The sequence below is a fragment of the Piliocolobus tephrosceles genome, chromosome 11 (genome assembly GCF_002776525.5).
Source record: "Piliocolobus tephrosceles isolate RC106 chromosome 11, ASM277652v3, whole genome shotgun sequence".
Lineage (NCBI taxonomy): Eukaryota > Metazoa > Chordata > Mammalia > Primates > Cercopithecidae > Piliocolobus > Piliocolobus tephrosceles.
Genome location: NC_045444.1, coordinates 106074507 through 106087457, shown reverse-complemented (window position 1 = coordinate 106087457; position 12951 = coordinate 106074507). Strand labels below are relative to the sequence as shown.

At 50.9% G+C, this 12951-nt stretch overlaps 1 protein-coding gene across 3 annotated transcripts in view; it reads right to left on the bottom strand.

Moving 5' to 3' along the window:
- Window positions 1–9679: 9679 nt before the first annotated feature.
- Window positions 9680–12951, bottom strand: part of STK11IP (serine/threonine kinase 11 interacting protein) — a 22409-nt gene continuing 19137 nt past the window's right edge. For 2 of the 3 annotated variants that reach the window (XM_023222084.1, XM_023222091.1), the window contains exons 21-25: window positions 12499–12677; window positions 12201–12282; window positions 11897–11967; window positions 11107–11354; window positions 9680–10087 (exon numbers count right to left, since the gene is read on the bottom strand). In XM_023222084.1, coding sequence (XP_023077852.1) covers window positions 9938–10087; window positions 11107–11354; window positions 11897–11967; window positions 12201–12282; window positions 12499–12677 — 730 coding nt within the window. In that variant the 3' untranslated portion in view covers window positions 9680–9937. The remainder of the gene's footprint in view (window positions 10088–11106; window positions 11355–11896; window positions 11968–12200; window positions 12283–12498; window positions 12678–12951) is intronic. The other variant, XM_023222095.1, reaches the window with a different exon arrangement.

Here is a 12951-nt window from a genome sequence, read left to right as displayed (position 1 = left end):
ATCACGCCAGTGCACTCCAGCCTGGGTGTCAGAGCAAGATTACATCTAAAAAATATATATATATTATATATATTGTATATTGTATATTATATAATATATATTATATATTATATATATATTATATATATACACACACACACATATGTGTATATATGTAAGTAAAAAGGGGAAATTTGGACACAGAGACGTGCATTCGGGGAGAACGCCTTGTGAAGACTGGAGTTATGCTGCCATAAGCCAAGGAACTACCAAAGCTGGGAGAGAGGCCTGAAACAGATCCTTCCCTACTCCCTTCAGAGGGAGCCTAGACCTGCAGACACCTGTGTCTGGCTTCTAGCCTCCAGATCCGTGAGACAGAAGATTTCCATTGTTTAAGCCACTTGGTTTATGATTCTGTGTTACAGTAGGCCTAGCAAACTAGAGCTATCCCAAGTCTTTATTCCTCTGAGCCAGGCAATGTGGTTCCAAGTCCCTACCTTGAATTTTGTTTTGGTAGGGCCTTCACGTCCTTAGAGATACTCAAGAGCCTTGGAATCTTTCCTAGGGCTCTGGTCTTCAATCCACCTCGACACTGTGTTCCCAACCCTGCTCCTCTAGCCTGTAAAGTCAGACAGCAGTTACTTTAATACTGAGACAGCCTGAGAAGGGTCTTGCCACCAGGGAGCCCTGGTGTACATCCATGTACATCCTGCACGCCAAGATGCCATAAGGGCATCACAGGACTCACCCCTCTGAGGCTCCACCCACCCCAGGGAGTATGCTGAGCACAGGTCCTCATCTTTTGGGAGCCCCAGACCCCCATCCTTTCAGTTGGAGACTCCCGTACCCCACCCAGAGTCTGCAGCTTCATTCTCTACCCTTACAGACCTTCCTCTCTCCTCCACCCCTCTGAGATGATGGAGCAAAATCTCCCCTTGAAGAGCCTTTAGAAACCCATGTTTATCTCTTTCTTTCTAGGCTGGGGGCAGTAAGATGATGCTGACACCCACCAAGTTGTTTCGTACCAACTCATCCTATTAGACAGAAACGCATGTTTTTGTTAGGCCTGCTCTCCTCTCTTGACATCCTGCCTGCAGCACACCTGTAATCGTCAGTCCCCTACGGCGTGTTCCCGATGGGGTCTTCATTTCTGTGACAAAAGAGCACTCCTTTCTTGCACAAAGGATGGCCGCTCTGGGTATGTGTCAGCTTCTAGCTTAGAGTCTGTAGACACTGAAATGGTGACAGGAAAGGTGACAGCAAAGGCTGAAGCCAGCAACAGGCCAGCTCCAAGCAGTAGCCAACTGTCACACCCTTCCCCACGGTCCAGTCTCACAGGAACGTCCCCACCCTGCATGCTGGCACCCCAGTACACTTGTCTGCACATGCAGCAGCACTACAGCCTGTCCCTTAAGTCCGAGGGAGGAGGAGCCATCCTGCCACACCACCCAGATGTGGAGGCAAAGCACATCATTCTCTGGGCTCCCCATGAATGGGCCAGAAGCACTCGGGTGGATTCCTCTCATGCTGTTACCTGAAATCACTCTGCGGGTCCAGCACGCTGGGAACTAGACCAGTATGGCAGATACTTGTCATCTGTGGCCGCCCAAATCTTTGAAAACCCACTTTTACATTTTGATCATTTCTCCTAAGTCCTCTCTTAACCAGGTAGAAGCCAGAAAACCCTTGCCACCAGGGCAGAGATACTGACCTCGGTTCCACCAGTCAGACTCACCTGTGCAAGACCTGAATTTAGAAGTGAGCAACGTGCACAGGAGACTCAGACTTCTGCAGGCATGGAAGGCGGAGAAGCTCTCGTGTTATGGCTGGTCATTAGTCATTGCTCTCTATTCCTCCCCAGAATACTACCTAATCATCATTATTTTTTAATAAATTCCTTTCCAGCTTAAAGTGGCTATTGTTTGCAACTAGGCATCCTGACTGCTAGAATCAGGGGAATGGGCTCTAAGTCCAGGTCATGGGATGAGCAGGCACCAGACATTAGTGGTGCCAACATCAAGGAGCTGGCAGAGAGGATGTGAGGGAATGGCCCTCCTGTTAACAGGCCTGGGTAGCCCCTGCCTCTCTTATGATTACTGTGTCTTTCCCTATCGTCTCCATCCTGTACTCTTAAGGATAACAACAATGATAACTTCATTATTTTAAATGCAGGTAGTGCTTCCTGGCTTACAAGCCACTTTAATATTCATATTTTCATTGGTTCCTCACAACAACCCTCTGTGGTAGAACATCTCAATCCCATTTGACAAGTGAGAAAAATGAGGCTTGGGAAGTTTAATTTGGCTTGCCCAAGGTCTAAGGCTCATAGGCAACATGGCCAAGAAGCAGATGCACGGGCTTCAGGCTTTACATCTAATGTTTATCCCCATATACCACAGTACCTCCCCGCATCATGTCTTTTTTTTTTTTTTTTTTTTTGAGACATTGTCTCACTCTCTCACCCAGGCTGGAGTGCAATGGCGCGATCTCAGCTCACTGCAACTTCTGCCTCCCGGGCTCAAGTGATTCTCCTGCCTCAGCCTCCCGAGTATCTGGGACTACAGACTGGCACCACACCTGGCTCATTTTTGCAATTTTAGTAGAGATGGGGTTTCTCCATGTTGGCCAGGCTGGTCTCGAGTTCCTGACCTCAAGTGATCTACCTATCTCAACCTCCCAGAGTGCTGCCATTACAGGCGTGAGCCACCACGCCCAGCCTCCCCACCATGTCTTGATGCCTCACACAACTGTTAGACTTTCCATGCCATGGGCACAAACTGAAATAGACTACTAACTTCCCAGATCGACTTTTCAAGGAGACTGCATCTTTGCCACTAGCGTCTGTACAGGGGAGTAAACGTGAGACCGCTAGAGCCAAGCAGCCTGAGTTCATGGCACAGTTCTGCCACTTGACAATTGTGTGACTTTGATCAAGTTGTTTGCCCTCTCTGGGACTCAGATTGCCTATCTGTAAAACCACAATAATAACAGGGTTGTTGAGAGGATGAAATGAGTTCCTTTGTATAAAAGACTGACTGGCCTATAGTAAGTGCTCAACACTGTTAGCTAGTTTCAATACTACTACAAATCTAAGAGACAAAAGTACGAAAAAGTCCTCAAATAACTTGCAGTGTGAAAAATGGTGAAATGTACACATGTAAAATAAGCAAAAGCTTGCCCTTACCAGAGCAATAATTCTAAGAGCCATACTAAAGATGACAATTGCAAACTCTAAGAAGGCGGGGAGGTCCAGAATGACTTTTACCCCCCCAGGGTAGATTGTGACACTCTTTGGTCATGGACCAGTCTTTGCCTTGGTAACCCTAACTTGGCAGGCTAGAGAGTTTCTGGAATAGAGCAGGGTATGGGTTGAGCTAGCCCCAGTTTCACTTAGACTCTTGTGAAAAGTATCTCCCTGCTCCCCAGAGCAGAGCACCCAGAGCCATTTGCTGCTGACTGGCCTGGTGGTGAGTAAGACATTATTTTTACACAAGAGATAACATGGCATTGAGAAAGAGCCCAGACTCTGGAGTTAGAGATGCTATATATAAAATGCCAGTTCAATGCTTGGCACAAAATAGGTGCTCAATAAATGACATTCTTATTATTTACTATTGTTGTTACTCTGCAGTGGTTTATCCCATTATAATTTATGGGTTGCTTGGTAAATTTGGACTCAGCTTTTAAATAGATCCAATCTCAGGACAGCACCAATGTCCCTGAAGTTTCTCCCATCCCTGCAGACTCCACCTTCCAGCTCCCGTCTTTACTGATGTATTTGATTTATTTGGCTAACATAGAATTTTGAGATATGGATCTATGTCGTTGCATGCTCCTCTTCTGGCCCTACCCAACCAGGTAGCCTGCTTTGAGTTTTGTTATTTGGGGCGAATGGGTAGGACAGAAAGCAGAAATCGCCTACGAGCCCTTCTGCCTTTTGTTCTTCTAGAGCCAACGCTTTAGGGAACCAAGGGAGGTTTGTGAAGGAAGAAAGAGGAGGAGGGTTAGCGAGAGAGACAGTGTCTTGGCTGGAAGATGGGGAAGGAGTGGAGGAGCAGACCCTTTGACCTCCCCAGTCAGCAAAGCAGGAGGGTCTCCAAGATGCAGAGAGGGGAGAAAATGAAGTCGGTGAGTCCTGCTAACCCTGTGGGATGGGCGCTTGAAATAAAATGAGGCTGTTTCGCGAATATTGTGAAGTAACACTTCACGCACCCAGTGTGTAAACTGAAGCTCACACACTCACTCAAAACTCCATGCCAGGTTGCGTATATATTGGTGAAAAAATCCTGGTCCCTGTTCTTGGGCACCTTGAAGACAACAAACAAGCAAACACAATTTATAATTAAGAAACATGGCAACGGCCGTGAAGGGAAAGGCCCGTTACAGCGAACATTCAGGAAGCAGAATTAGGGACATCTCGGTAAGGAGGTGACAAAGAGGAAAAACCTGAAGGGAACGAAAGAACTGGCCATGCCATGAAGGGTGAGTTGGAGAAGTGGGGAGAGGAGAACATTCTAGGCAAAAGGAAGAGCCCGGAAAGGCCCTATGGCAGGAAAGAATAGTCTGCCTGGATATTTAGGTGATCTGGTTTGTGTTTTTCTGGAAGAATGTGGTTTCCCTGGAAGTTGGTGCCACAAGGAGATGAATAGAAAAGGACTGAAGGTCAGGAACGGTGGCTCACGCTTATAATCCCACCACTTTGGGAGGCCAAGGTGGGTGGATCACCTGAGATCAGGAGTTCAAGACCAGCCTGATCAACATGGTGAAACCCCATCTCTGCTAAAAATACAAAAATTAGCTGGGCCTGGTGGCGCACGCCTGTAATCCCAGCTACTCGGGAGGCTGAGACAGGAGAATTGCTTGAACCCGGGAGGCAGAGCTTGCAGTGAGCTAAGGCTGTGCCACTGCACTCCAGCCTGGGCGACAGAATGAGACTCCAGACAAAAAAAAAAAAAGGAAAGAGACTGAAGGATGAAGCAGGGTGGGCACTCTGGAAGACCTGAGAGGCAACCAAGTTGAGAGGAAAGGGCACAGATTCCAGGCAGATGGCCCAAGTTTGACATCTAGTATCCCCTTGGTGAGATTCCCTGTATTGAACCTGAGCCTCAGCTTCCTCACCTGTGAAATGGAGATCACACTTTTCATTCAGGGTGGTCATACTGAGTGAAATAAAGTGAACGAAATTATTAGAGCAGGTGCTCAGAAACAGTCACTATAGCAATATTCTCCTACCGTAACCTTACCCAGCCTTCGCGACCACCTCCAGGGCACCTTTCCCCATTCCCTCCCTGGACCAGAAGCTCCTTGAAGGCAGGAGCGTGTCTGATTCATCCTTGGATCCCTGCCCCCATCTTCTCACATACAGCCTGGCACATTCTAAGAGCTCAATAAACGTCTGTGGAATTGAAAGCAAGTGCACGTTATAGTAACTGGTAAACTGAAGAATGTTTTTGTGGAGAATGGAGAAGTCGCTGAGTCCAAAACAATCAAATGACAAAGATGGGTCAAAAGAACAACACCTATGCTATGGTTCCCTCCTGTCCCCAGAAGTGTCTGAGGACATATCCACTTAGAAACACATTAAAATGCAGGTTTTTTTTTTTTTTTTTTTTTTTTTTTTTTTTTTTTTGAGACGGAGTCTTGCTCTGTCGCCCAGGCTGGAGTGCAATGGCACTACCTCAGCTCACTGCAACCCACTTCCCGGGTTCAAACAATCCTCTCTCCTCTACTCTACTCTACTCTCCTGAGTGCTGGGATTACAGGTGCCCGCCACCATGCCTGGCTAATTTTTGTATTTTTAGAGATGGGGTTTCATCATCTTGGTCAGGCTGGTCTCAAACTCCTGACCTCAGGTGATCCATCTGCCGCAGCCTCCCAAAGTGCTGGGATTACAGGCGTGAGCCACCATGCCTGGCCCTTCCCTCTTTCGATTACAAATAGAATTTCCAGGCAACAAAGCAGCTTGTGATAAGTAATAGGCAGGGTTTTTTTTTGTTTTTTGTTTTTTGTTGTTTGTTTGTTTGTTTTTGAGATGGGGTCTCGCTGTGTTGTCCATGCTGGAGTACAATGGTGTGATTTCAGCTCACTGCAACCTCTGCCTCCCGGGTTCCAGCAATTCTCCCTGCCTCAGCCTCCCAAGTAGCTGGGATTACAGGCACCCACCACCACGCCCAGCTAATTCTTTGTATTTTTAGTAGAGACAAGTTTTCACCATGTTGGCCAGGCTGGTCTTGAACTCCTGACCTCAGGTGATCCACCCGCCTCAGCCTCCCAAAGTGCTGGGATTACAGGCATGAGCCACCGTGCCCAGCCTAGGCAGGTTTTTAACCAGCACTTATTTCATGTTTTATGGACCACATAGTACTTCCATATACATGATTACACACAACAATTTTGTGAACTAGGTAAGTTACTGATCAGTCTCATCCTCATGCGGTAGACGAGGGAACAAGGGTGAGCACTTTTGTGATTAAATATGAGGCCACAAAACTAAGGCATAACCCTGGATCTTTTAGAGCTAAATCCACCGTGTCTTTTCCTATACCACAACCACACCACACCACCCCTTGAGTAGATGAATAGATAGATGTGAAATAGTGCATGTACTCAGTGATGGGCAAAACATAACACACAGAACCATGGCTGGATTTTCAACCGTAGCCAAGCAATCTGGGTAGGGTCTCTTCAGAAGCTACCACAGCATCTTGACAAGGGTGAAGGATGTCACCCTGTCCTCCACATGGCAAAGACAGACCCTCTCCTACAGAGAAAAAGAGACAGGTCTGTCGAGCTGGCCTTCTCCCTGCTTCTGAAGTCTTAGTAATGGAGTTTTCTATCACTTAGTTAAGTCACTAACCCCCATAGGGCCTTACATAAATTTTTAAATATAATTTTTGAATCTATAATACAGACAGTTTTAAATTTTTCTAAGTATAAAAAAAAAAAAACCCTCAATACCACCTCTGTGTCCCTTCCTCCTCATCCTCATCTTCATTCCCCACCATCAATTTCCTGCTTCTCCCTTGGATTTAGTTTCAGGTGAGAGGATCCCTTCTCTCCACTGCTTTCCAGGAGCCAGAGGTCTGCGTCCTTCATGCCAGCAACCCCAAGGCCAAACAGAGGCCAGGGGATCAATAAGCACTTGCTGGAGGGGAAAGGCCAGACTGAATGGAGGAATCGATCTCTGGGAGTTGTCCAGGGTCGAGGGCCTCCTACTGACACCTGTGCTGAGCGCCAGTGGGAAATCAGTCGCCTTTGCTCAGAGGGTGGAAGGGTCAGAGGGGCAGGTGCACCTGGGGCACCTGCTCCTAGTTAGGTGCAGAACTAAAGGGACAGACACCTCCAGAAGTGGTGATGACTTCACCCTTGACCTCTGTCTTCTGCATCACTGAAGAAAGAGTATTTTTGCATAAAGACTGCAGAAGACCCCACTGCACTGTTCTAGAAAACAAGGTGTTCACAGAGATGATAAGCACAAAGAAATGGAAGGAACTCCTCTTCCAACTCCCTGCCTCACACTTCTCTACCAATCACCCTGAATGACTGGAGATTATTCTGCCCCATCTGCACCATGGCCTGATTTGACCCGACTTCTGGGGAGGTGCCTACAAACAGGCCTGGTGTGAAGGGCAGGCTCCGGCCAGGGAAAGGCCTTCCTCAGGACCAGCACTAGCTCCTGTTTGCAGATGGTCCAAACTCACTGACCGAGAAGGGGGTGTGCACGTTGCCAAGAAAGTGGACTAATATTTTTGGGAAGTTTTAATTTGCTTCAATTAAAAATTGAGGACAGTTCTAAGCAAAACAGAAGTAGGTGAATTTATTTTCTGGGCCTCTGCACAGATCTTTCTGGGCCCTCAGCCTCTGCGGGCATTTCCAAGGGGCCTCTACCCCAGCCAGCATTTCCCAACTAGCCGGTTCCATAACTCCTACCATTTCCTCCCCACTCTCCCACCAAAGCAGGCCAGACCTGCCAGGGAGAAACTAATCTTAGAAATCAATCTTTGTGTGTGTGTGTGAGATGGAGTCTCGCTCTGTCACGCAGGCTGGAGTGCAGTGGCGCCATCTCGGCTCACTGCCAGCTCCACCTCCCAGGTTCACGCCATTCTCCTGCCTCAGCCTCCCAAGTAGCTGGGACTACAGGTGCCCACCACCACCGCTAATTTTTTGTATTTTTAGTAGCGACGGGGTTTCACTGTGTTGGCCAGGATGGTCTCAATCTCCTGTCCTCATGATCCGCCCGCCTCTGCCTCCCAAAGTGCTGGGATTAGGCGTGAGCCACCGTGCCCGGGCCAATGTTTGCCCAGGGCGATCTTTTTTTTAAATGGAATTGAGTGGCTTAATTACCCTTTTCTGGGGAAAATTGTGTACATGCACTGAGATTTCTGAGCAGATACATAAAAAATGGGTAAGCATGCTTGAATCTAGAGTTAGGGCGTCAGGCATATGAGAGCAACTCACTACATTCTTAAGTGCAGTGTACATTTTTTTTTCCTGTATACATTATCTTTTAAATAAATTTTAAATAATTTTAAATAAATGTAAAAGTACAGGATTTTCAATGACCCCTTTTCATTTTTAAATACTTCACCCCGTGGATTTAGAGATGTAGTGGCCTGGTTAGGCCAGGCAACCCTTCCCACATCCTTTCCAGGTGGAAGTCCCGAGTGACACAGCCCCAGTCCTGCTGTCCCACCAAGCAGTCGGGTTACAAAGTGGCCAAGGCCATAGGCCTGACACAAAAAAGTGAGCTGGATTAATCATTCTGCCTCACTTCGGAACAGGAACCAAGAACCATGGCCTCTTTGCACAACTGCGTGGCTGCAATGATTTCCATTGTGTTCATTCTTTGATACAAGAAACAGATCTCAGCCCAGCTCAAGTTGGAATCAGGGTTTAGTTGGAACTCTTGGTGGCTCATACTTGCTTCAAATTATCTTAAGCCATAAAAACGGGGAGGGGAGGGCATCCTTTTTAGCTTATGTTACCTGAACTCACAGGGGTTTCTGTCTTTGCATACAACTAGCCCCAGGGGCTTCAAAGATATCCCCAGGATCTGGCCCTGATCTCTCCACCCGGGTCGTCTTCCTCTCTCTCATGGTTCCACTTTAGGAAAGCGCCTCCCCAAAGCCAGCAGCTCCAGGCTTATTCTCTCAGCAACCCTGAGAAGAAACTTGCCTCTTTCTTGGTTACTCTAGTCAAATGCCTGCGCTGGGCCTTCATAAGCCAAACCAAGTCACATGAGGATTCCTGACCAGACTTGGAGACAAGAGGTGAGGGAGTGGGGCTGACCATCCAGGCCTCCGGGCTGAGTGAGGCGGTGCTGAGAAGGCAATGGCAGGAAGCAAAGGTCACCACTCAACTCCACACACCCTCTCCCCAGACACTCTCTGCGAGGGCCTGAAGTCCTCACTACTTCCCACATAAAATTCAAGAGAGCAAGACTCTGTGTGGCCCGGCAGCAATTCCATGCCAGGCCACATGACAGGTCACTGCCAGCTTGGGGCTGTGTGCCCGTGGGTCATGAGTTCTACTGGCTCCCCAACGCTGGGACCACAGTTGGGTTGGAGATGGGGTCTCATGGTACAAACAAGGCTGCTTGGAGCTGCCCATTCAGGAAAGGTGATGGGCGGGATAGCTTCTGTCAGAAGAGGTTAGGGGAACCGCAGGCCTTATGAGTGACATCTAAGTACCACACATGACCTATGAGTTGGGAACAACTTTATTGATACCTGAGAAAAAGTGCAGGAACAATATTCCTCCTGACCACGTGGCCTGTCCCCTGAGGCCAGATCATTCTCTCGCCTCTCCCTTAAGCCCTGGGTCATTTGGGGCCTCACTGGCCAGTACCCAGAGGCTGAAGAAGTCCACAGCCAGAGCCTGGAAGCCAGACCCAGAGACCAGCAGAGGGAATGTCTACAGTGTGGCTCCTGAGGTCAGGGCCAAGGTCAGCGTGGGACCCTCATCGGTCAAGGGCCAGCGCCTCTTGGATCACAGTCCGGAGTCCAATGGAAAACAGCTCCTCCCACGGTTCCCGGATCCAGGCAAGCAGGGCTGTCAGCTGCTCCTGACACACTACACGGAGTGCCCAAAAGCTCTCCAGCCGGGACACCTGGCAGACCGAGCAGTTAGCAAGGCGAGGCTCAGGGGGACCACATCAGGGTGGGCACAGGGGAGGTCTCCAGGAAGGCCTCACTGTCTCCACCTTGGCTCAGTGCCTCACCCCTCCCCCAGGCCCGTGTCACTCCGCATAAAAGATCCTGACTCTGAGCTTTGTAAACAGAATCCAGTCAACATTTACTGAAAGCCTCCAGAGGACCTGTCTCTTTCATCTTCCCTGTTGTACAGAAGATGCGGACGCAATTTCAGGGAACTGTGGATTCAATTCCCGGCTCCACCACTTTGGCCTGAGCAAACTGGTTAACAGCCCCAAGCCTCAGCTTCCTCATCTGTAAATAGGACCAGTAACAGTATCTCCCCAGGTGGTGGTCACAAAGGCCAAACAGCTGGCATACAACCGGCCCAATCCTGCCAACTCAAAGCTGCCGGAAACCTCATTGAAAGCCTCACAGCTGGCCGGGCGCGGTGGCTCATGCCTGTAATCCCAGCACTTTGGGAGGCCAAGGCAGGCAGATTATGAGGTCAGGAAATCAAGACCATCCTGGCTAACATGGTGAAACCCCGGCTCCACTAAAAAATACAAAAAAAATTAGCCGGGCGAGGTGGCGGGCGCCTGTAGTCCCAGCTACTTGGGAGGCTGAGGCAGGAGAAGGGCGTGAACCCGGGAGGTGGAGCTTGCAGTGAGCCGTGACCGCGCCACTGCACTCCAGCCTGCACTCCATGGCGACAGAACGAGACTCCGCCTCAAAAAAAAGAAAGCCTCACGGCTAATAAATGGCTGGGCTCCCAGTCCAGGTGTCTCCCCCACCTACAGCTGCCTCCCTCTCTGACTTGGTGCTCATCCAAGCCCAGAGTCCCCCAGTTCCTCCAACACCAGTTCTCTCATCTGTAAGTGCCATCTTGCCGCCAATGCCCAGGGTTCCTAGACACATTTCCCACGCTGCCCTCATGGCCCCAACCTGTGCTCGCCATCTCCCCTCCCTCCCTCTCACTGGACATACACACACACACCTCATCGTAGAAGAGCAGCCGCAAGTCCTCAGGGGCTGAGCGGTAGAGCAGCACGGAGCTCAGGCTGCTGAGTGGCTGCTGCTCCCTGACACGCACAACAGGGCCCGGCCTGGAGGGAGGCGCCTTCTCAGAGGCTTCGCCAGATGCTGCTGGAGGTGGGGGCTCTGCCAGGGGCCCTGCAGCGTCCTCCTCTAACAGGAACAGGGTGGACGGAGTCAGCAACAGGGATACAAGGCAAGTGGAAGGGCCTGTAGGGAAAGCGGCACCCAGAGTGGAAGGTCATGAGGGGCCCAGATTCCTGGGGCCAGCGTCCCAGTGCTGCTGGGGAAAAGAGGCGTGAACCACACTCAGGTGGGTCACAAAGCAGCCTGTGCCCCTGGGGCCAAGACCCTCCCTTTCCCAAGCTCCAGGAATCTCTAGTCTGGAACACCTCTGAGGCCTACCACCCTCCACTGCCCCACACCCACCCTACTCAGAAACAAGTCTCCGCCCTCGCCTTCTCTGACTGATGAGGCAGGGCCGACTCAGCCACGCTGCTCCACTTCATAGAAAGCCTGGGCCTGAGAGCAAAGGCTCTGGGTAACTGAGGATCCTGGGGGCCTCCTGACCCCGCCTAGAGAGTCAGGGTACACTGAGGCTGTTACTTGGCTATGCTCTCAAGTGAGAGGAAGTCCAGGTTCCAGGAACTGACAGTGGCTACGAAGGCACTGTACAGGTGCTGGGCGTGGGCCAGTGCCTGTGACAAGGTGGGGTACAGAGACCAGGGAAGCATCAGCAGCAGAGGCCTCACCTTCAACCAGGAACGCTCGAAGGTAGAAGAACTGGGGAGCCTCCAAGGATGAGTCTTTCTCCAGCAATGGCCTAGGGGGAACATGGCAGGCACAGGAAGATCCGCTAGGGGGTGGGAAGGACTTGGAGGGAGGGGAGTGGGAAGAAAGCCCTGCAGGGCGTTGGGAGGAGGCACTAGGGGCCCATGGGGGGCATGGCATGAGGACAGGTGGCTGCCCAGGACCTACTCAGCACAGGGCCATGTCTGGTGCTCTGTGAAAAGAGGATTGAGCAGCAACCCCAGCCTCTGCCTCCTATCGACTCACCAGAGCCGGTGCTGGGGGGTGACCTCCTCCTCTGTGGCACTGACACAGTTCCTCCAGGCAGGAGGCAGAGACTGCAAGACATCTAGACAGAGCCAGGCCAGGGAACTTTAGAAGGCTCTGCTCTCCTCCAGCCTAAACTCACCACCTCTCAATCCCTTCCTGTTCTCCACATTTCTGGATTTGAGAAACTTCTACAAGGGACAAGTCCTGTTACCTCTCTGTCTCCGCTACTGGGCACCAGGTGGGGAGCTCGGCCCCAGGACCCTGCCCACCCCCTGCCTTCCCCTTCCCCCCTCACCAAGGAGCTCCTCTAGGAAGGCCCGGCAACGCCTGGCATCTCGGGGCAGCAGCACACAGTGGCCCGCCCCAGCTGCCCACTCCAGCTGCAGGCTCTGGCCTGCCAGGCCCAGCTCTATGCCACTCAGATCCCGCAGGGGAACGGCCAGGGTCAGCTGCAGCCAGCTAGCTGGAGGCTCACTGTGGAGAGGGGACAGAGCGATGGAGAAGAGTGAGGGTGGACTGAGAGTCCCAGGGAAGCCCTACGCTGGCTGCACCCGCCTCACTCACTGCATCACCCCCGTGCGCTCACCGCATCTCCCCCTCACTCACCCCATCTCCCCCTCACTCATCACCTCATCTCCCCCTCACTCATCACCTCATCTGCCCGCCTCGCTCATCACCCCATCTCCCCTCCTCACTCACCACATCTCCCCCTCCTCATCACCCCATCTCCCCCTCCTCACTCACCCCA